Source organism: Branchiostoma lanceolatum, chromosome 4 (assembly GCF_035083965.1).
Source record: "Branchiostoma lanceolatum isolate klBraLanc5 chromosome 4, klBraLanc5.hap2, whole genome shotgun sequence".
Lineage (NCBI taxonomy): Eukaryota > Metazoa > Chordata > Leptocardii > Amphioxiformes > Branchiostomatidae > Branchiostoma > Branchiostoma lanceolatum.
Genome location: NC_089725.1, coordinates 3,649,037 through 3,674,362, shown reverse-complemented (window position 1 = coordinate 3,674,362; position 25,326 = coordinate 3,649,037). Strand labels below are relative to the sequence as shown.

Genomic DNA, 25,326 nt, shown 5'->3' with positions numbered 1-25,326 from the left:
AAACTTTTTTTTATTCGCACGTTCGCATCAGTTTTGGGGTTCCCAGAGGATGTTATCCATAAAATCAAATTAACATGGCCTTACTCTGACAGAATATCACCTGAAAATAATGTCTGCTTTATTTGCCGCAAGCTAATTTTTCATCAGGTACGTTTCCTTGTCAGCTGGAGCTTCACACGCCTTACTTCAGACACCTGTCGACACGACAAACGTTTCTGGCGCCTGCTATAGAAGTTGAACGGGCTACTTGCGAACAAAAGACCCGGCCGCAGTGTAGGTGTTCATATATGAAAGCAGGTTATGGACAGTCTTGGGACAGTCGCGAAAGTATCGCAAAAAATCAAACCGTTTTGTTGAGGAAAAGCTCACTGAACATCCTTTTTGCTCTTTCATTGCCTCGCTGAAAATCCCACGACCAAAAAATGGTATGAGGGATGTGACCACGCCTGAACACACAGGGGGAGTCATTTTGAACAGACCCTGATTATTGTTTGATATGTAATCTAGTAATGGAGTCCACTCCCATTAGTTTGTTGACCGAATCATTGTTCGCTAGGAGAGCAAAGTACGCAGTGCAAAGGGACAGCTCCGGGGAGTCGTGTCATATAATAATGTCGTACGTCCCCCGCACTTTAACTATCAGGAAAGCAAATGTTTAGCGAAGGTCTGGGCAGAGCTAGCATAAGTGATAAGGTTTGGTCTCTAGTGATAAGGTTTGATCTCTGTGTTGGCCTCGCTTCACTTGGTGGTTGTTCTTCCCCGCTATGACCGAAGATGTTGCACGTTATGCGAAGGTAAGGTCCTTGCTGTGTTTTTGATACCATTAAATGTCATCATGTGCGCCGGTAAAGTTGGAAAAAGCAGTTCCGCTATAATCTGCGAGAGGGCAGTTACATAAAGCCGCCGCGACGATAAAAGAGAGGGTATGGTAGAATGTAACGTATCAACTGCTCTTTTCCAGTTCCAGTTACGCATTCTGAGGGAAATTTTGAGGACAATGGTTCGAATGCAGAGAAGAATAACAAGATTGGCAATGATAAAAAGACATTGTCATTTTACCATATCCCGCCAACAGAACGAACATAGATTTCATCACAGCCTGACAACTAAAAACAGCCCACTGATTGGGTTCCCACTATACACCTCAATGACTATTCTACTCTGCACCATGTAAGTCAAAATCTACACAAATTCTAATAGGACTGTCCTCAGGGACGTTAGCTTAGGAATTCCTATGACATGCCAGGAATTCGAGTCCCATTCAAATGCCATGAACTCTAGTCCCAATGGAAATGACAGGAATTCCTAATGAAATGCCATAATGCCCCTTGGAATCTTAACCTACAGAAATGTTACTTGTAAGAAATTGTCCTCGACAATTCTCGGAATTGCACAGGATCAGATCAGCAGGATAATCATCTAGTGCTAGTAGTAAATGCTATCTTGTCTTGTCTCTTGTGTGAATCTTTCTAACTGGCTTGCTAAATGTCCTTGAGGCAGTGAAATGTTTCATTGATCGATCTGAATATGATTTCCGTTTTGATATCGTTCCAGATTCTGTCCTTGGTTTCAAGTATTTTCTGTCTACGTGTGGTATATGACTTGGACATGTGATGTCATGAATGGGGTTAATGCCCTTTAACTATTCTGCTTGTATAGGTAATTGAAGCAGTGTGTGCACAATCTTTATCAGTACAAACTTGGTGCAGTTATGACCCGTTCCCAGAAGAAGGACATTAAATGTTATAGTTGTAGGGACCAGCATTAAGACATCTAAAACATTGTAACAGCCACACACTGTTTTAGAAAATAACAACTGTAGATCTGAGTGGTCATGTATGCATAAGCCTGACACATCTTGTTAACATATGTGGCTACCTGTCTATGTTTTCTAGGACGAATGTCCCCAGGGCATGACCCGCTTTCTATCCTTTCTACTGCTGACTAACATTCCAAACATTTTTATTGGCTTAAAATGCATGTGGACAAATTTCTGTACAATTCCTAGAACTGTTGCAAACTGCACACAATACTATACCATTAGGCTCGCCCCCGAGGCGTCGCCAAAAACAATCGTATACTTTGAGAGGAGAAACACACTTTAGAGAATGATATCAAATAATGTACAAAGATAGAGAGGTTGAGACAACAGAGAAAGACAATGTTGTTCTCATTGCATATCTTTGACACCGGGAGTTGTCCTATGTATTATGCAGTGTGTTAGCGTGACCATCATACAATGTACGTTTATTTCATAACGATAACTGCCCTGGCAAAATGGACGGGACAGGGTGTTCAAATTCTCATTCTTCACTCACCGTGCCGCAAATCCAATTCCCTTGCCGCAATGTCTTTATTGTCGATAGGAATGAGAACCTGATTACATCGTATATTTCCTTCTCGCTCTCGCATTGGCTACGGCACCTGTGTGTCAAAATCCTTTTTCGTTTTACAGACCAATAGCCAAATTTATTATTGATTTTGACAACGCCACTGAGTAGTAATATGTCACCTGTCGCCATGTTGAGACTAAGTTAAAGACGATGGTAAAGTTTCAAGTGACCCTTTGGTTGTATTATTGCGATAACTTACCATTCAATCATTGTAACATTCATTTAAGATTTAACTTTCCTAACAATTGAACGCTTTGAAATTAAAACGACTTTGCGTTCAACTAATTATTATTATCATTATCATTATTATTATTATTATTATTATTACGGACTAGAAAGATACATGTAACTATAGTTTTTTCAGAGAGAAGGTGTGTTTTGATGGATATGTTTGTGTGATTGGGTGGTCGCCAATGTCATGGCCGTATTCCTCCTCTAACGCAGAAATCCCTTGAGGAAACTGAGGCGGGCTTTAATCGGCGTAGGGTGAAGATTAATTATCTGACTATGTAGATGTACGTCCGAATTCGTGATCAGGATGTAATGCGGCCCATTACAAGCCGTAAACATTTGGGCAAGATATTGGTTTCACCCTGTACATGTGAAAGAGGGATTTTATTTCACGAAGCGTACATTTTTAAATTCAGCCACGTGAACCATGTCGTGGTGGTGAATTTTTCCCCAATTTGCCTCCTTCTCCTTTTATCGGTTGTTATCGTCAACGGCCCGGTGAGATTCGTTCAGAGAAAGGCGTGGTTTCTTTTGGCACAGTGTGGACCTCACAGCAGTCAAAGGCGACTGTGGCCCGAAGTCAGAATCCGGAATTACTGCCGTCAAATCTGAATCAAAATGATGGTAAGGCGAATCCCTTATTTGCGTTACGACCATTTCCTATCCATTTCCATTTCATTTGCTGTGAGCAGTTTGATTTTATATGACTTTATCTATACTGACTGGATATGTTGAAGCAGTTCATCTGATCGATGAAGGATTCTCTCCTTAGCTTTGTGGTGTAAATGGTAGCTACAGAGGGTGTTTGTGATTATCGTAGATTATTGATAGTTGTTTTTACGAAAAGCACGTCTCCTCACTCAGGTGAAATGCTGATTTTTTCAAATGAAAACGACTACGGAGATATGTTTGATGTGTAAAATTAGCTCTCGTTATTCTCCATTACACCCTAATGCATTAGACATGCATTTCGGAGCACACTCGGAGTACACTCAGCCGAAGTCCGACTCGAGAGCGGTCTGTTTACAATGTACACTCAGGGTAGTGAAGGGACTTGGAACACCCAGCTGCGCCGGCGGTGTGACGTCTGCAGTTTTGTGTCGCTTTAAATCATGACCACCTTGCACCACAGAGTACACAAAAGTATGCAATAGATACCGAAAATTATGGCATAAAGAGTAAGAAACACATTTTCAAATTTGCACCATTTGATTTTAATATGACCTCTGGCATATGATTTTCATATGAACTCACCGGGAGTTGATTTGCATACAGATCAACGCGATTTGAGCCCAACTTGAGCATGGTTTCTAGATTACTCAAGTCGAGTCCAGGAAAAGGGTAATTGGGTATCCTAAATTTCTGTTTACACAGTCCAAAATTGAGACTTCGGCAGAGTGTGCTCGGAGTGTGCTTGGAAAATGCATGTGTAAACTTGGCCAAAGTCAGCCACATAGATAAAACGGTGTTATCGGGCCCTTCTCAAGAATGGGGATTATTGATGTCGCGTTATGCTAGGGTCACATTTCCAATCCGGGGCCCGGCCGGGCAGTCTTTGGGAACGAAAACTATAATATAAAATACAACAAAAGCACAAAACGTACCCAAAATTATTTAAGAGCATAGCTTGTGCAAATCTATTGACATACACTTTGATTTTTCGTTCCCGCAAACAGCCCGGCCGGGTCCCGGTTATCAAATGTGACCCTAGCATTAGTAGATCTCTTTAAATACACCGTCTGTTTTTAATGTGGCAGTCTTAGGTACCAGGCGGAAATATGAAATTTGACAGCAACATTTCTGAAAGCAAACCCCTAATTGAAAACGAGGGAAATGGCTTAAAGCATTACTTGCGTAGTAGAAAATATGGTCAAAGCCTTACATGTGGCTTCGTGCGATTGTTACGTATGTGTGAGCTGCAGAATTAGTAGAAATCTAGATGCAATGATGAATTTCCGTTAGAGAAAGGATGCAAGCAGGATAATCAAACTCTTTTAATACCGTACGAAATGTGTCGTTATTCGATTAAGGCGTATCGATGCGTGTACTCTCTGTGTATATCGTACCGAAGAAAGTAATAAACATATTTGTTCCGCGCACCGGTACCACACCCTATTGTTATGTAAGATAAGATGTTTATTTCATTCACACTGATGCAGTCGTTTGCTGTACTCACCGAGACCGTAGGCAGCGCTTCTACATTACAAATAATCTGATACCAGCAAACATGATACGTTGATGAAGGTTAGACATCCAGGTAGTAAGATACGCCAAAAATAGTTACTCAAGCAACTGGATAAGATTTTGAAACAGACAGCCGTTTTAGACAGCATCCGCTGTCTTTCGTCAGTGTCAGCATGCATGATGTTGAAGAAAGAATGAAAGAAAGAAAGAAAGAAAGAACGAAAGAAAGAAAGACAGAAAGAACGAAAGAAAGAAAGAAAGAAGGTTTTGGTTTTAACTGACATTCGGCACATCAGACCATTAGTGGAGGTAATTCCGCCTCGTCATTATACTTGTTAAACAGACGAGATGGCATTTTGGTCCTGCATGTGTAGTTTCGATGTCTCTAGATTGCTAAATGCAAGTTGTAAATTGGTGAAAACTTCTGACACGAGGGGTTCAATAGAAGAAACATATGATGGATTTATTGCACAACTGTGCAAGGTACAAAGTATGGTATCTATAACTATAGCTTCATAAGGCTAATCTACCTATGAGAATGGACTTTTACAATCATTGGAGGAATTTCTAACGTCTAGACATTCTTTAATATATTTTCCTAAGTATACCATGCAGCGGTTGTCACATGTCAATATGTACGTAAATTTGCTACTCTGGTCCATCGAGATAAATCCTGGTATATAAGACGATAACCTTGTGTATAGGGAACTTGAGTTCCACGAACACATTACCTTCGCCAAATAATCAATTGCAAGGCTTATTATGGAGAGTGCCTTTCTCTAAGACTTTAAAAAAACATTTGGAGGTCCAGGACTAGTATTTGTGTCTAGTGTGTTGATATATGTTACAACTGGTGATGAAAAATATGAGTATGTTGATATTATATGGGGCACAACGGTTTGATATTGCAGTGTTATAAGTTGGACGTGATGAAGACATGGTACAGTAATTGAATATGAATAGAATACATCTTTTTTCAGTACCTAGCAGTAGTGCAGTTGCCCAACTGTTTACATGACCTACTTTTGCAGGGCTATCTGATTACATGACCTGCATCTGACATTCCCAGCCCCGGCTGGAATATAGTGTCCCAGAAATCAGGTCGTACAGTAAGAAGCCTCTTGTTAAAATTTCCTTATAAGTTATGTTGATGAGGCCCTGATATGCATGGTTTATATCTGATAATGTTCACATTTACTTAGCTTTCTAATGCCACGAGAATGAAATTCCTATCATTTACCAATATGGTATTTCAATATTTTCTAATTAACTATGCAAATTAGGTACCTATTTGCATTATTGACATCTATCAATACCTCTCTTTATTCAGCTACACATGTCACATGCAAATTAGCTCCTGATTTGCATAATTGGTACTTGATTATGTAAAGCACCATCTGAGATATCTACATACCAAGTACCACGGCGATATGTCGACCCCTCTGGTCTCGGTTCGGAGTTTTTTTTACAATTCGGGGCCGACATGAGGTTCCGGGTCGGAGTTCAATTGTGACCGGGGTTGGGTCATGACCCGGTAATCTGCCGGAAGTGCGTGGTCGTCACCCTGATTTCTGCCCGAGATTGCTTGGTGATGGTTTTAGCTGTGCATGAATATTTTGAATCTTCTGAAAAGCCCGTGAGTTGTAGTATTTTTGGGCGCGGTGCAGTTGGTTCGCTATCGAAGCCTTTTTTGTATTAGTCCGCGGCAACGGTGATGCGGTTTTCGCGCCTGATGACCCAAATAGCATCGTTTTTAATGCATTTTCACCGAATTTGCGTCATCGGAGATTGCGAAAAAGTTATCACATGACTTTTTTATTTTTTTTCATTTTTCAGAGACACCATTTACTAAGCTTTCTCAGCATATATGCCGTGACCCCAGGAAAACTCGTTTTTTCCGAGCAGGCTCGATCAAAAAAGTGTAAAAAAAATGATAATTTTCGGGTGCCAAATTTACATTTTACTATGGTTTCTACCCAAAATGAAGGGACAACGGACAAAACCGATAAATACATCGGAAAACAGCAGAAAACCGCTTTTCGACCATGTGATTACATTTTCCGTCCTACTTTTCTCGGCGGAATTGTAGCCCGTCGACCTGAGGGTGTCGGCCTACATACGAAATCGCCAAAAAACTCCGGTCCGAGACCATGACTCGTACCCAGAAAGGCAATAGCGCTTTTCCAAAGATCCTTTTTTGGCCAATTCAATGTTTCCGATGGATAGGGGTGCCTTGTCTTTGAACGACAGACGAATTTGATCTTTTCTGTGGAAACGTCATTTCTGGTAAAAGAAAAAACGTCATTTTAAGCAATTTTCATCCCCAAAACTGCTATTTTTAGGGCATTCCTCCAAGGCCGTTGGAAGGAAAATAAAAGCTTTCCTAGGATAATGACTGATATGGGAATAAAGGTCATCATTCTGTCTGTGCAATTAGGAAAAAGAAAAAAAAATCGTAAGGATACGTTTTCCCCGATGGTGCGAAACCATGCAAAAAGCACATAGAACGCACGATTCGGGTAATCAGGCGACAAGGCCGCCTTACCGTCATCGCACACTAATACCAGGAAGTCTTCGCGGACGACCAAAACTCCGAAATCGTAAAACGCTACGAAGATTGGGTCTTTCAGGAAATATAAAAGATTACACACTGCTATAGCGATAGCCGAAAAATATGGAGCCAAAACTAACGAGAAAATTTAAACCTAGGATTTGCGTCTTATCTTCACGCACTGTTTAGCTATCCGGTCAAAACAATTCCGAACCGGAACCTTCTTTAGTTATTCATGTCCGAAGGTCAAAATAAAAACACCCACTGCAGTTCCAAACAAGTAACCAGGGGACCCAAACCTAAACAACTTACTTCCTGTGGCATGAACAATTTACCACACAAAAATAATGACCGTAGCACTTGCAGAAGATTGGACCTCAAACTTTGAAGCTCCACTGCAGTACCTTAGGTACCCGCTAGGAGGCCCATTATCGAACTTGACTTTCCTTTCTGCGAATCCTACTCCTCTACTAAATATCATACGGAACCATCAACAGATTCTCGAGTTATATTGTCCACATACATAAACAGCCCGCAGCAGTACTATAGGAAAGCACCAGGTGAACCATTGTCGAACTTGACCTCCGTTACCACAACCGCTACTTACCTACCAAAACTCATGAAGATCCATCAACATTTCTGTCACTTTTTTGGCCTACATACAAACACACAAACATACAAACATACAAAGTCCGCTGCAATACTGTTGGAAAACGCCAGGTGAACCATAATTGAAATGACCTTCCTTCCCACAACCGCTACGCATCTACCAAAAATCATGAAGATCCATCAAAGGTTTCTTGAGTTATACTCTTGACATACATGTCGACCCACCCCACAGCTGACGTAACCGAAAATATAACCTTTTCGGCGAAGGTAATTACCGCTTACCGCTTACTGGTCCCTTGACCGGAGATAGTCGTGGGGGCGTTTTGCAGCTGAGCCCACTGCCTCCTTCCATTTGTCTCTGTCGTGTGCCAGCGCTAGGTTGCTGGCAAGGGGCAGGCATCCACTCCCTGATGCTATCAATCACCTTCTCTACTCTAATAACACAAGTTGTCCAATGTATGAAAGTCTTGTCTTCACAAAAAAGGATATTGTACTATTTCCTCATAAATTATGTAAATGAGGCCCTTATATGCAAGGTTTATGTCTAATTATGGCCACATTTACTTACCTTCCAAATGTTGCAAGAATGACATCCCCATCATTTACCACTATATTCAGTTAAATATGTCATGTGTTTGAGAGTCCTATAATGGAATGCAGCTGATTTATAAAGTTCCCTCATAAATTATGCAAATAAGATATTGATTTATATATATAGCCTTTTGGAACTGCAGGAGCTGATTTTGGTTCAAATTTTGAAAGAGAATAACACAAGAAGGAGCTGACGGATCATCATGATTTTTGGTATGTAGATAGCTGATGATTTACATAATCATATGACAATTATGCAAATCAATATATATATATATACCATTAGGCTTGCCTCTGAGGTGTCGCCAAAAAAGGACATTAACAGTGCCCGCAGCAGTCTCATCTTGGATTTCAGACTAATGTTCCTGTCCCTCCAGATAGATGGGTCTCAGCCTAGCCATGGCTGCTGCTGTCTGTGCCGCTCGGGATACAATTTCTGCTTTTGATCCTTCCTTACTGATTATGGAGCAAATTTATTTAAACTGTTCCACTGTTTGAAGCTCTTCTTGGTTTACCACTACCTTTGTTGTGATTGGCTTGTCACTGTTTGTCATCAGCTTGGTTTCCTCTGCGCTGATCTCCATTCCATATTTCCTGGAGGTAGTGCCCAGTGCTTCCAGTAGATTGGCCAGTTCTGTTTCCCCTCCTGCCTACCCATGTATATCGTCTGCAAAGCGTGGGTTGGTTATGTTCCTCCCCCCAATGCTAACTGTGCCATGGTGAATGACGTGAATTGGGGAGTAAAAGAGCCTTGAGTTTGAAGAGTGCTCTCTTTGCTTTGGTTTTGAATATTTCCTGGCAGTTTTGAATTTAACCGAATATGTAAAAGGAACGACGAGGTAGGTATAGCTGTCAGTGGATTGTATTTCTTTGGCATAAATATGAAATTTGTCTCAGTTTTTTTCTTCTTATTAAAACCTTTTCTGAAAACAACTACCTTGGTGTTTGACAGATATCTTACATGTGGTCAATTGAATTTGATTTGTACCTGAATTTGTACATATGCACATTTAACAGGTCCTAGTCTTTTAAACAGTGACTGACCACCATATCAAGCCAACTGAATCTAAAAATGTGCCAAGAGCCCCATCTCTTGCCTCATTCTTTGTATGCATTTGTTGTACCACTGACTTGAAATTTGGTTTGGGGGTTTCGCACTGGGATGGTGGTCCATTTCACTGGGTTAAACCTCTTTCTTACACGGTACCTTTGGAATAGTCTATTTTAACGCAGGGATAATAGTGTAATGATTCATATCTGCAGAGCGTAATTTTGCAATTATCTCATTTGCATAAATCATATTAGTTGATGATCTTACCCCAAATTACACGAGTTGTCCAACGTATGCAAGTCTTATCAAGATGGCTAAATATGAATAGCATTTTCTCCTCTATTCTGAAAATGAGTAACTGATTGTATCACCCATGTATATTGATTTTATTTAACTTCCAAACACCGCAAGTATGAAATTTCCATCATTTTCCAGTATTTCTCATAAGTTATGCATATTTTTTTATATGCATGATTGATATTGTTTGATGTTTCTCCTTTCCTCAGTTATAACTAGGAACGTTTCCATTATACATTGACACCCAAACGCACCTGATCAAATATTGGCTCCGACTACAACACCTGCCTAACGAAAGAATTGTGAAAAACGCGTATGCTGTAGCCGTTGAAGAAGACCAAGATTTGGCTGAACGTGTCCAAGATATGTTGTTCAGATATGGATTTCGAACTATCTGGCTCAATCCTAGTGTTGATGCCAAATATTTTGGAAACATATTTAAGGAACGCATGTAGGATACATTCCTCTCTGACTGGAGACAAAAATAAGAAATGATAATAAACTCAAAGTATATTCTGAAATCAACGGTATAGAAAACTACCTCTTATATATTCAAAATTTATGAAATCTAAAAAATATATCCAAAAAAAAAGAAACTGTACTATTGCTACATGAGATTTGACGAATGTTAAGTCGCAAAGTAGCCTAGAAATACGTAATATGATGTTAACTATAGTTCCGTTTAGTTATTACGGTACGTTTCATTAGAGTTGTTGAAAAGTAGACCTAGATTGTAAATCACGCTATCTGTACATTGTCATACATTGTCACCGATACAATTGCTGAGCAATAAAATCAGTCAGTACTCAGTATTCAGTTATAAATGTTACATGTTTGGATATTCTATTGCGAAACGCAGCTAATTTATAAAGTCCCCTCACCAATTATGCAAACTACCTCCCGATTTGCATGACTAGCATTCAAGTTTGTCAGTCATTACTAACGCTATCCACACATTAAAATCATAGCAATCCGTCAACCCCTTCTCGAGTAGTCACATTCCAAAGTCTCAACCAAACCCGGCCCCTGCAATTTAAAAAAAGCTGATAGTCTACCCAAACATACCAATTCTTTTTTTATGATACCAAGAGTAATTTACCATGAACAAATCTCGATTCCTGTGTAGTGATGATACTGGTTAAGTCCTGAAATTTGGTACGGCGGTAGGTGCTTTTGTATGAGGGCGTGGTTAATTTCTCACGGCGTTAATTTTGTTTAATCCATTCTGGAAATCTGGATCTATTCTGGAATAGTCCATGTTTGTACTAGGGTGATTTCGGAGTAATCCATGAAGTTTGGCAGGATGTAGGTTTGCAATGATCCATTTTTGCAATGTTGGAATAATCCTGTTTTGCATATTGGTTATATCGGAAGTCTGCAGTATGTACGGTAATGTGGGAATGGTCCATTTTGTACTTCAACACTATTACAGAGGTGATTTTGGAATGTCCCATATCTGAGGGATCAGTGTCATTTTGAAGGACCATACATATACATAGAGCCTGAGTAGCTTAGCGCTTCCCTATGTTCCACTCAGTATGCACAACAAGTCATGCACAAAATAGTAAATTTCATCCTGTTAAGATAAATGTTGGTGGTTGTCCTGGTAATCCTGCAGCTTCTCACGCCGTCCAGCGATATAACTGTCGACTGTAGCTGTTAAGAATTGACAAGTGAGGAAAGCGTCAAATAAAGTAGAGCTTAGGGAAGCGGCGATAGGTGTAGAATAGGAAGTAGAGACAACTACCACGGTACTGCGGTTTATCCAAACAGATGCTCGGGACGTTTGATTGCCTATTAAATCAGATAATAATATATACAGATAGAATAATTTCTTTTATCTCTTTCTTCTAAGAACTAAAGGGATTGTATGGGTCTATCTTACACGCCGTTGACGGTACCTTACAATGATAGTCCCTATCCTGAACGTGCACTAATACCAAAATATGAGCAAACTGGGAAAGGATGTACCGTACATATGAGAATGCTGTAATGATTCAACGTGATGTACATAATGAATCTGCATTTGTTTTGAATGGAGAGTGCTTTCAAAGTACATGACAAACAAACACCTGAAGACCATAAACAATACCCCCATTATTGATGGCGGTAAAATTCATGACATGGTGTTGAAGAAATTGCTAGGAAGGCAGCCGTTGATTTACATGTAAGTAATAGTAGCTGCCCTTTCTTCTGTCCGCACATCACTCCAGGAAAAAACCGACCGCGTAAGTGATCGAGGCAAACAGACCGGTTTGTACATAAACAAGAAGAAAACAAAAGTGATGTACATAATCATTCCTGCAAACCCTCCCATCAGAGGCACTGGACTGGACAAATCTAAGACAGATACTAGTATGAGGAAGATCAACTCATTTCACAACAGCTGTCTACGTACGATCTGTAGCATCTTTTGGCCAAATAAGATCTCCAATGTTAAACTGTATCGCAAAACTGGGTGTAGAAAACTCACCACTGAGATCACATGCAGAAGACTCAAGTGGCTAGGGCATATACTAAGGATGCCAGGTGATAGGATCCCTAAAGTTGCCCTGAACTGGAGGCCAACAGGGAAGAGGAAAAGAGGCAGAGCAAAGACAACATGGAGGAGAACAGTGTCAGACGACCTGGCGGCCATGGGCATGTCCTGGAGAACTGCTGAAAGACTGGCACAGGACAGACCCAGATGGAGGGAATGAGCCATAGCCTTATGTCTCAGAAGGGACGAAGAGGATAAGTAAGTAAGTAAATAATAGTAGCCAATACCACATACCAAAAACCTTTAAATTGTCTTCAAAATATCCTGCAGTTCAAGTCAGCTGCAAACACACAAAAATAATGCAAACATAACTTTCTTTATTGAGGTAATAAGATAGCTGTGTTACACAATCTTTCACTGTCGGGGGCTGATTGGGCCTCCTTACCAAGAGCGTATTGCCATTCGCCTCTTACTTGAGAGATCCACTGCCATTCTCAGAACTACCAATAGCAGCTGAGGAATCTTTGTTACTGTGAAAATCAGTCCAAATAGGTGCCCAGGACTCACTGACAACATGAAAAGTAATCATCACACCAATGGTAACAGATAAGTCTCAGTCTGGCGATAATTGGTCCATGATAGCACATATGCATAACATTTTCCCGAAACTCCTGACTTATGCTTTGGTCCCAATTGGAATAAGGGGCCCTGCCGGGTAGTTTCCGGCCTACTTTGGCCTACTTTTTGGCACTTTTGAGCGTGACCCCTACGTGGTCCCGTGGGACACCCTGCGACTACCGGGCTATTTTGGGGCACGGCCGGGACTCGAGAAGATTTTAGTTCTCATTTGAATTCTACCAAAGCCCCCTCCAGAGGTACCCCTCCAGTCGCCAGCAGTCCACCGGGACAAATATTAATTTGTTTTTTTATTTGAACATAGAACATAATACGATAAAAATACATAAAACAGGTGCAGGGGGAAGGAAAAGGCGTATATAGCTTATGCTACACCCCCCTCCTCTATACTATTCAAAATTGATTATAATAGATAAATGATATAGCAAAGTAATACATAGAATATGATCATAGCTTGTCGTTCATCTCTATCCAGTTCAGTGCGACTTCATTCGCTTCCCGCAGGTCTGAGTCTGTGCAGGTAGGTGAGAGTCTGCAGTTGTTCATCAGGTGTTGCAAGGTTTGGGGGTCCTCACCGCAGCCGCAGGCTGCGCTGTTGGCCTTCCCCCACCGTAGCAGGTTGTCACCTGTCCTGGCCATCTTTGCCCTTGCCCGGTTCAGGGTAACCCAGTTCCTTCTGGGCAAGTCGGCCCCCGGGGGCAGGGACTCACTGGGGGGTGGGAGTGCCCTGTTGTTGTTCGGGTCACTCCTCTTCCACATCTCGATCCTGAGGGTCTCTGGTGTCTTTCCCCCTAGGCCTCGTACAGTCATGAAGCTGTGACGAGACCTCAGTCGCCGGGGTACCTCCTGGTGCCCATGTAGAGGATGTCTGGGATCCTTCTGCTGTTTGTCCCGCTCGGTCCTTGCTTGGACATCTCGTCGGATGCCAGGCGGGCAGATTCCTGCCAGTGTGTACAAGGCTGGCAGGGGTGTGACCTTCAGGTTACCTGTGATGGTGCGGCAAGCCCTGTTTATGATAACGATAGATAATGATAATCGAATAATCAATGGTGTAGATTAAAATAAGATAAGAACTGAACATATGAAACTACCACAAGCGGCTAGGATGGCTTATGAGATGGGTTGTCAGAGCACTTTCAAATGTGACAAAAGAGGAGATTGTTTGTATATTTGTCTTAAGACTGTTCCATATTGTGACACATTTGCATTTTATGGAGAACTGTGCTACTGCTAATGATGTGCGGAAGAGAGGAATATGGACCTGATTTCTTTGCTTGGTATAATAAGTGTACTGTACTGTGAATTAGGGTTTGGGAAATAATCAAATATATTTGACATATTGATGGAAAGAAGCGCTTGTTTACATACCCAGGAGATATAAGTGCCCACCAGGAGCTTGCCTGATGCCTGGCAGTCGTTTGCGGGGCACGCTGCAGGGACCCTACAACTGCCTCACTGGGATGTGAGAAGCACGCGTTACCCTGTCGGACCCCACAAGAGTCACTACATGTACAAGATACCGTCAGGTACCTGACGGGTACCTGCCGTAGACCGACCAATGAAGGTGACAAAATCTATAACAAAATGTCACCGAGTGCCCGCCGGAGCACCCCGGGACCCCTGCAGGCCAGCGAGAAGGAAACTTCTAATTGTGACCACGACAGCCGGTGCCCCCCAGACAGCACAGCCCGGCCGGAGCTACATCCCCGACGGGCCCCGGCACAGTTGGGACCAAAGCATTAGAGGTGTTTGCCACCAAGCTTCCAGGGGCATGACCATTGGAAGGGCTGCTAGAAGTGTGATTAAGTTAGGCTAGTGATAAAGTAGGAAACGTTACGAAAACGATTACGAAAACGGGCTTGCAATGGCCAAACCGCGGTTTTGCGAAAAGGTATATCATTCACATTCCCCAGCGACACTGTGTGCCAAAGTGCCACTCTTGTGAATCATTCATACACGCATACATTCATAAGGAGTCCTAAAGTCCAGAAGGGGGAGTTATTTTCCAATAGATGATAATTTTAGGAAGTAAAAATGAATACGTTTTACAGTATACGATAAAGTACCCTCTAGTCAAATGCGCATCAAAAAGCATTCAGTATTCTACCGAATTCCCCAGGTGACCCTCTATTTTCTGATTAATTAAATTAAACAACCTCGGCCTATGGCTTATTACAATGTGCCTGACAAGGCCTGACAAAAGTTAGATTATAAAAAGATTGTCAGGGTGGTTAAGAAAAACTCGTCTTGCTTTGTGCTCTATTATATCTTATCAACAAGTGGCCTTCTTAATGTGCTTAACCCCCCTCATCTTTGCCAAAAATACTCACCATTAAAGATGTATGTTTACACATAGGGAATACATGGGTAGGGTCTGCAAGGGTTTAGTGAGTATCATATTGTTTTAAAAAAAACACCTTGTGTAATTCACCATAAGCAAAATTCTGTAAAAATTCGGCTGATTATGTATTCATTGATACACAATCTAGTGGAAAATAACACTGCCTTCTGGAGTTTAGGACTCCTTTCATATTCCATTGTACCTTTAATCCTGCGCGGCTGTCTTTAGATAGTACTTTGTAGGGGGAAACATGTATGGTGTATGGATGTGCCTGAGAGGTCACATTACGAATTAAGCAAGCGAAGATCGCTCAGAAACTCCCTCCAGATGTTTTCCTAATTGAAAACCATTTTCTTACTGGAAACAGCTCGAGAAAGTCGTAAAAACATTCTGGGATCTAGACAAAATTGTTGATTAACTATTGTAGCACGTACATGTAACTAACCTTTTCTGGGATTATCCTTGAGATGAGAAACCTGTGCCCAGCTCAGTGGAAGAAGGCTTCAGGTATGAATGGCAAGTTATTAGGGGCTATCGCAAAACTGAATAACTGTGGAAGGACTTCTCATTGGGATAACCATAGATAACGAGGTCCATCTGCCATGGATCAGTTGTCGTTGATCCCCCTAATTAGGATAACGACATACAATCAATTACGTATTAAACTTCGTCTTACAGAGAGATATACTAAGCATGCGATGAATGACTATGTCGTCTCCGGTAACTCGTTTGAAGATTTTACAACACGCCATGTGTGAAGAAGAACACTGACCAAACTGAAAACACAAGGGAAGTTTGGAACGTGTGAAGGAGACATCTCGATGGCGCCATTTTCACGCAAGACAGTAGTTCCTAAGCTAGCGCTAAATATTCCATATACAGTCATCATAATGTAGGTGTCATGTATATTATTTGGTTTTTGCGACGGTCTATCGTCTACCACCTGATTGGTCGGGCTCAGATACTCCACGCGCTAATGATCATTGAATAAATTATCTCCGCATGGGATTGTAGGAGAATGTCACCAGTAATTGCGCAATACCATTTTGGGCTGAAAATAGGAAAATAAAAGAATCTTGAAGATTAGTTTCAAATAATGAAGAAAAAAAGACTCCGGTGATATTTTTTTCACTCCATGCCAAATCTAAGATCCTTTGGCAACTTTGATTACTGAAATGAAACCATTCGACCGAAAAAGCAGAGGAAGCAAAACATTTTACTCCATGTGGTTGGTAATCAAAACATGATAATGATGCTGAAATCTTAAGACCGCAAGTGAAGTTAAAGTATTCTTTGAGGTATCGCTAATGTTCCATTCTTTCTTCTTCATTAGTGTTCAATAATAACTTACCAGAGCATTAATTATCAACCTTTCCGAAGCGTGGGTACAGTAATAGGCAGTTGGGTGAACACAATCCATATCTGCATTAAAGGGAGGTTTGTATCCCTTACTGGCGTACAATGATGTTCGAATCATGCTTATTTACTTGGGTCATTTGCGACACTTAGTCATCTACAGCTTACGCACGTTCTGGTTAATTTCATCGTCCACAACTGCAAAACCTGCTGCTTATTCTGCGCACACACTGGCTATACCACCTGAACCCCCATGCCTTAAAAGATGTTGGCACATCCCTCTCTCTCTCGGCCATGCTAATGAAAGCAGACACCCTACGCTTTTATGATAGATGCGGCAGCTGAGCGGTTCGGCTGGCAGCTACCTGTTATTGATCGCCTGGTGGTAAAGGCGTGCTCCTCACAGTTATTTGCGTGGAGACTTCTCATTTGGAGCTGTGTCATTCATGGATTGCACCTAAGCCAGTCACGCAGAAAAATCCCCTCTCTTGTTGTGTAGTAGCGTCAAGCGTATATTCGATAGCCTGCGCGGACATTGTTGCCGAGTGACAAGACATGAAGGCTCCTGGTTAGGCAACGTTGACCGCGAGAATTTCTTCCCGAGACACGGCAATTAACATGTGGTGTTGTAACTTCTTCGCTGCCCAGGATCAGGGGACAGCCGTCCGAGCAGCCGACAAGGACGCTCCCACCCCAAGTGGCAGCCTCGCAGGGATATCGGACCCCCAATTACAAGGTACGTCCGCATCACTGTGTGCTATGTATAGTTGCAGTCCCTGGTGCTGAATGCATTGCTGTTAACCACGCCTCTTGAAAATACGTCATGCTGCCGAATTCTGTGCTTAGGTATTGCGTTGCAGAGTCTACTTGACAATCGGTGGTCCTTTTAGGCAGCCCAATCTTTGTTTGAAGTAAGATAATCTGTGCGAAGGGGAAATGATTCTGAGCGGAATGGCCTCTACTAATTTTCAATTCTTAGAACCAAATTGAATGTGAAATGAGACATCTGCGACCCTTCCTCCCAGCAACATTAATTTAGACTCGCAGACACCTACGCATTGCTACTTCCTCTTTCTATATGCATCCCCTGTCTCTGTGATATTCATATAGCAATCGATTTGCTCTTTCGCAACGTATCATGCGATAAGATGCCATGACTGAGCTTCAGCTCATTACTCATCACGGATTCATTACGGCACGGATAGTATCTGCTACCGAGCACAATAAATCATTCGTAGGTAGGGCCCCGTCTCCTGGAAGTGCACAGCACCATTATTGGGAAGACTATTGAGGTTTCAGTATGGGCGCAAATCCGAATCTGTAACTAGTTGAAAAATCCCCACCTTTCTTCAAGACCAAATTGCATTGTATTTTTCGTATACACTTATACACGTAGACAGTGCTTGTTTATAGTGATGTCTTCTTTCTATCATTTTCTGCAGACTTGATGTTGGCGATTGATAGGTCCTTAGTTTGCAATATTGTTGGCTATCACAGGTACCTTGGTTACTGTTTTTGCTCCAAAGCAATATATCCACACGGACGCGTCTGTGGCAATAACTGCAAGGTAAGGTAGCAGGTGCACTAAACATCGGAGATGCAAGAAATGCTAGGTAAAGGCCAAACGGTCGTTACGGATAAAGTGCATTTATCCTGTACCTGTGGGTAACCTCTTTATCGTTCAGCCATACATCCGCCAGTCAAATGTCCCTAAATATTGATAAATAAATAAAGAAATAAATGTCGTATCGAATGAGTCACTAAACGCTGTGTAGGCGTAATTTGTGGTAATCTTATACCAAATAAGGCAACGACAAAAACTTATTTTCAAAAGCTCACGAGCCCTTTCTCACTGACTACTTTGTGATAAAGTGTCTCACCTACAAGACTGGCATACGTGAGGATTTCAACTGTGAAGGGAAACCTATAGAGAATACGTTACTATTCGTCTTGCTTTAGACAATGAGTGAGAGGTACGTGAGTTGAATGGAGTTGCGCCAATGGTAATTTGTTGCGGTCATACCGAGCAGTAACCGATCAAGGAACTAACGTGAGGGTTGCAAACTATCACGTAATGCATGTTTTCTTTTTGGTATCTTTAACAAATAAGTGCTTTCAATCAACGTCTCATTTCCATAAACATAAAAATGGCTGTAGAGAAATGTTACACTCTTGCATTTCACGTGTTATTGTATTCGTGGGTGGATTTTCAAGTCGACGATTGCCTCAATCTTCAGCTTTGACAGAACGTCTTTGGCCTGGTCTTTGACAACGGATGTCAGCCCCCCCCCTTCCGCCCACTGGCTTCACTGTGGTCATGGTAGAATTAGGAAAAAAAATTGGCCTCCAACTGTCTCTGTATATTGTTTGGTGTAATGCTATGAAATGATTGGAATAGCCGATTATCAATGAATAATGACCCCCCCCCCACCCGTCATTGTCTAATTAAATGGTTGTTACAACTCTGTAGTTCTGTGAATACCTAAAGACCCTCTGGCAGTTTTTGATGAGGATTTATTCCAAGCTGACAATGCTTGTAATAAATATATAAAATAAAATAAAACAAGATAAAGTAAAATGTACATGTTATGTAATCGGACAATATGTATTTTACCAACCATCGTAAGCCCAAAACATCATTACTTCATCTATTGTAATTTATGCTAGGACGAAGAGTAAGACCAGAATACCTATGTATTGTAAAAAATGTACATGCATCGTTGCATCCTCTTGTGTGAATCCACTGAAGCCAAGATCGACCACTTCTACCACAAAAGAGGCAACGACAACGAGTGTTTTATTGCTCCAGGGCGAGAACAAAAGGCAAACCATTAATTGTGGCCATCAATTCGGCAAGGTTGATGGAGCATCACTATGCAAGCCTCCTAGGCTGATCACGCTCTCTTGTGCTACTTTGTTTTTACGGGAGTAACTAGAAGGTCTGCTTCTACATGAACAACATGAACGTAGGCATACGTACCATTGGTAGAGAAGTGAAGAAAGACGTCAAAAGTTGCAACCTTGCGTGTACACAGAATTACACGCGAGATGTATTTATTACGTTATTTCTCGTTGGCGGTGAACTCTTTTGGGGACAATCTCTTTTACTTGGCTCTATGTGTGTGTTTCTAGCTGGCTGCTTTGGTGCGTTTGTGAACCGGAGCAGAGGTCGCTGTGCCCATCTGCATCATTGACGTGCGTCTCATATCGGCATGACTGTGTTGGTGCAGAATGTAACGAGGCGAGCCCTTTGTCACTAGAGGTAGTATTTTTACACTGCAGAAATTTGACGAATCAAAGACAAAGGATGTGGACGCTGCCGTGGCAGCGTGATAATCACCTCGACCCGGAGACGCTTTAAAGCACGTTCCACCTCGTCATGTTACGGGAGGAGTGGAGAAGACAATGAATCATGCATGATGCGAGGGGATCATGATCTGCCAGAGATTGTATATGTCCAAGATCTTTCGCCTCATCCACTCTCCCCTCATAAATGCTGCCTTCACTATAAAACTCATTTCTTGGCAGTTTTGGGCGGAAATTAGGATCCCCACTGAGGGAAGTAAAGACGTGACGGGTCGTGTCGTGTACTGGTCATCGACTGTGGGTAATGAATCTTGCTGCAGGCTAGGCGAAGGGTCAAGGGCAGCGGCTAGCCCAACATACTCCATACAAAAGTGCCGGTCGCCCACTTTCCAACTGTACATCGTACTAAGCCACACCCTAATCAGCCACAACAAGAAGTATTGCCATGGCGACGATCGCAAGGTTTAGGAATACTGGATGGCTTTCTATTTTTACATACCTTGCACTGCCATGTTGTTTAAGTATTGACGGGCATTCTCTTCATGCCCAAATAAGGTGAAAGTACTGACCCTGATCACATTCAGCATTGAGACATCCAAGAAGATTTCCTCCCCGTTAGAGATAGATTTGCATTGTATAGACATATAAGGGTACAAAGCAATGCATCCTGGCTAGCTGCCGATGGTTCAGGTTTCTTCCTTTTTGGCTTATTTCCTGCTTGCCTTAACTCTTTTAGCCGGCTACGTTTTGGGCAGTACCAGATCTTTCCCAAAGGAACTCCGTCCATTCCCAAGCATGCCTGATGGAACTGAGCCAGGTACCTTTATTGGTATTTCAGAATCGGGGACAGAGATTGGACATTTTACCTGTCCACATCCCACAGCAATCACATGACACGGGAAAGTCAGGTGTAGCATGCAAGTAAAGATTGTCAGATTTGAATAAGCCCGATACTAGAGGCACGGCTTGGAGCGTGCGTAGTCCAGTGGTTAGCGACCTTGCCTCCGGAGCTAGAAGCCACGAGTTCGATCCCGATATAGCAGGCTAGAGTCTAGAGACCTAGCCCAGATTAAACCCGGGTATATTCTGGCCTAGCCTAGATTATACCCCCTGGGCCAAATTATACCAAGGTATAATCTAGATTATACCCGGGTATATTTTTGCCTAGCCCATATTATGCCCACGGGGTATACTTTGGGCTTTATTACATGAGGAAAGACTGTCTATGGTCTGCATTATACACATACTCCAGGAGAAGATCATTCTCCAGGTTTATGGAAGAGTCCTTATTGATATCAATTTCACAAATGAACCTGTATTTCTAAACTGAATCTTGTGTATATCCAGTCCTTTTTTCGAGATGTATGATGTATGATATTGATGAGGATAAAAAGAAATGAGCTGATAGATGCATCTTGTTGTTCCAATTATCTCTCTGGTCATCCCTCCAGATATTTGATTGCACCCACCCAAATGTAATATGATGCAACACTCAGTTGTGTTGAGCTTGCCTCATACCATCGAAACGTAGCGGCAAACATAGCAAAAATGCAAGGAACATTGCAGCAAAGTATCATCCCTGTATGAAAACCCCCAAAACACATAATGTGAAAGATCTCAAATGCTTCGAATATACCCCCGCAGGATATAATCTGACCTAGCCCAGATCATACCCGGGTATATTCTGTCCAGAGGTAGATTCTAGCCCATTACACCGGCTGTGTCGGTCACCCGACATGTACGCTGCCAGGATGGGTCGCAGTCCTTAGGACGGACCGCTAAGCCGTGGTCTACCTTTCATTGTGCTTGTCGAAAAGAGCTTGGGGAATTTCCCCGTACAAGGAACCTGTAAATATTGTAAATGGTGTCTGTCTTCTCTGTCACGGCCAGTAGAAGAATAGCTCTTCAGTTAGCTAAACTGGATCTATATTACTTTTACTTTTAACCGGTTCTCATGACAAACTGCTCTGCATATGTCTTAATCAAACTAAGTGCCACGACTTTAGTGGCGCACTTATTAAGCTTTGCATACAGTTCTTCAATTTCTAGTGCCACTGGGGTGTTCTCGTACGGGGACACTGTTTTGTGCTAACTGTTACATGTTTGGCGCGCTGCTGAAGTTTCGCCAAAAACACAACACTTACGCCATTAAAAACTGTTCAGAGAATGGACTGCATTTCCATCTACTATCAGCGGACGATATGGCAATTTACTTGTATGGCCACAGCAAGTAATTTTAATGGATGACATCAGCGCGCTCATTAACTTTCGCCTGATTTGGAAATAAAAAACAAGAAATTTCATTGCCCTCCGACGGTGGTCAACATGCCAAAAATCGGCAAATATTTCGTAAACGTTGACAGTCTAAGGTGTTTCATTGCCTATGAATACCCAGTGTAGTTCCTGCCCATGATGGTATAATAACAAGCTATGTTCTGCGTTTGTTCTAGTTAATCTATTGAGATGTATACACATCTACAATGACATGTTTACTGCTGAATCAATGAGGTTTTATATCATATATGAAACCTCATTGGTTGAATACAGTAATAAAAGATCTGTTGGTCATAATATCATATTTTGTCACCTCAATTCTTGTTTAACCAGATTTATGATCTCAAAATTTGAAAATATCGGAATCTTGTTTTTTTTGCCCGCCTTGTTTTTTTTTCGCCCTACCTCATTATTTTTGGAGTCTGCGGAGGATGTCATCCATAAAATTTACTTGCTGTGGCCTATGTTGGAAACCCAGGATTTTCAAGACTGAATTATGAAAAAAATAATCTGACAGATATTGAATTCAATATCAGCATTTTCCTTTCAATGGTGGGTTTTGCAAACGAGAAATTACAAAATGAAATAGTATGATATATATGCAGTCTATGGTGATCAATGAAAAGCGCACTGGGGTTGGCCATGTCCCAACTTTAGAAAGGTAGTACAATGTTTAATGTACTCAGCACAGAAATCTCAGTACAGCTGCAGCTTGGAATCCTTCATCCGAAAATGTGTGAGTTAATGAATTGGAACAAATAGGCATTGGGCACCATAGTGGTTTGAAAGTCATGTGTACACGGTATTTCTAATTCGCGTTTGTTGTTCTGGGTTGTTTCAACGCTGAGCTCTCCCGTTCTCCCATTAATATATCACATTCTTTTAGAAAGTCGTTTTGTTCAGCTTATTTCATTCCTTTTCTATTTCTTTTCTTTTCGCTCCATATCTTTGCAGTTCAATTCATTGAATTGAGATCTACGTGCTATATTCAATCTTCAGTGTCTTATTTGTCAAAAAACGTATTGTTTTAACAAACATGCAGCCCGGGATGCCCAGCTGGCCATGTGTTGTTATCATTCATGACTATCACGAACATTGCTCATTGCATACACAAGTAACCTTTTAGGGTACTAAAGAAATTTTCAGCTAATTTTTTTTCTTTTTCATTGCAGCAAACGACGTTCTAAAAGATTCTTTAATGTGCGTGATGTTGGGCGATATATCACTAAAGTCCCCTTTCTAAATATCGAACGTGACATTAAAAGGCGGTTAATGGCATTTCTGCACCTCTGAGACATATGAGGACTCCAAAGTATATCCCATTAACTGAACCCTGTCAAAAGGAAAAGGCCTGTTACGACATTGATGGTCTCTTTGGGAAGCTCGAATTCCGTCAGAGACACGATAAGTCGATAGTTTACACTGACATGTGGCATAGATTACTGCATCACTTAATCATACGAGCACCGATGTACTTTTGTAAACCTAACAAGAAGCAAAGTCCCAAGTGGTTGGATATGGGTATTTCATGCGATGTAGGTCGGGTAGTTAGACGCAGTTAAAGAAGTATCGCGGTGACTTGATGGAAAGCATATATGCATACACACATATATGAATACAACATCGCCTATTTGCGTGGTTGGTCAGCTCTGTTACATCCAATGAGGAAGTGCGTTGCAAATACCCGTGTGAAGCCCGCCAGGTGCTTCAAATTCAGTGGTAAGGTTTGCTTCTCGTTGGTGAAATACAGCGATGTAAATTCTTGTATCGAGTAGGGAATATTGCCATGATATTTGGGGTTCAGTAGTTTCGCACGGATGGTCGCGGGGGAAGTTGTGATACAGTTTCACGGTATAGTAGCTTGGGTTACGCTTTCACTCACCCAGTTTCGTAGCCCTGTGATAGGGCTAATGCATAAGACTGAAGTAAAAGTAGCCTCCAACAGTCGCTGGGGCTACCAGTTTCGGAAACTTTCAGCATCTGAATATAAAAAGTACTACCCAATATACTAACTTCTGGCGGATGGAATCTCATAAGAAACACACACGACGGCTTGCAATCGCTGTGGATACATGATTAAACAATATTTTTGTTTGCAGTTTTTCGGTAGTTTTGTTCCCGGTACCACAAATGACATCAAGAGAAGGTTATATGCATTACAAGATGGCGACGTCAAAACTCTCCGTCGCTTATTGACACAGTCTGAGGGCTTCGTGGGAGAATTACACGACATGGTTGTTCGCTGGTTTATAAGACAAATGTCAAATCCGCTTCCTGCTAAACACAATCATTTACCAGGCAACTTACTAGAATCTCTTTGGCTAACCTGCAACTGGACTCTAAGTGTGATCAATCATCAAAAACGCCTCTTTGTTGCTACAATCTACGGCACGTCTATTTTCCGCCGCCATATTATTACCCAGAATCCTGTTGTTCAGCAGGCGACAAAGGTTTGCGAGGAACACTTTTTTGTCTAAATGCTGTGTGTGATAGTGGACTGAGGGCGTTATTTTCCTCAAAATTTGCCCCTGACACAGCCAGAAACACATGGACATAGTAGTATTACCAGCATTGCTACGGCATCCAGCTATTGTTCCGATGAATAATGTACACGTTGCCATAACGGTGGAGGTCGACTTTGAGTGACGTTCTACCGACTCAACAAACGGGTTGTTACCGAAGGCTTGATGTGTGCGGTACGGCCGTTTGGCCGTTGTGAGTTTTTTTGCTTGGACACGTGTATATGACCTTAGAACTCACTTCAGGTCAAGGTGGGAACAATAGCTGCTATATAAAAGCTAATAAGCGGCAAGATATTAATGACGAATCTTCTCTCCCGAAAACATTTTAGCACCTGTCCGAGAGCACCATCATTCTGCGTGCGGCGGACGGTAGTTTCAAATTACAATATTATGGTATCAGCATGACTAGAGCGAAAATACAACATTTATAGCATTAGTACAAAGGTAATCCATGATATTGACAGAATAATAGAAAAAAGGATGGTTTATTGTTCTGTCAACGTTA

General features: G+C 41.7%; 1 protein-coding gene across 2 annotated transcripts in view; it reads left to right on the top strand.

Annotated features, from left to right (window-relative positions):
• The first annotated feature begins 686 nt into the window (after positions 1-686).
• Positions 687-25,326, top strand: part of LOC136432258 (calmodulin-like) — a 66,177-nt gene continuing 41,537 nt past the window's right edge. Inside the window, exons 1-2 of one of the 2 annotated variants that reach the window (XM_066423353.1) lie at positions 687-794; positions 17,368-17,455. In XM_066423353.1, the coding sequence (XP_066279450.1) occupies positions 765-794; positions 17,368-17,455 (118 nt within the window). In that variant the 5' untranslated portion in view covers positions 687-764. Of the gene's footprint in view, positions 795-2,966; positions 3,249-17,367; positions 17,456-25,326 lie in introns of those variants that run through there. The other variant, XM_066423354.1, reaches the window with a different exon arrangement.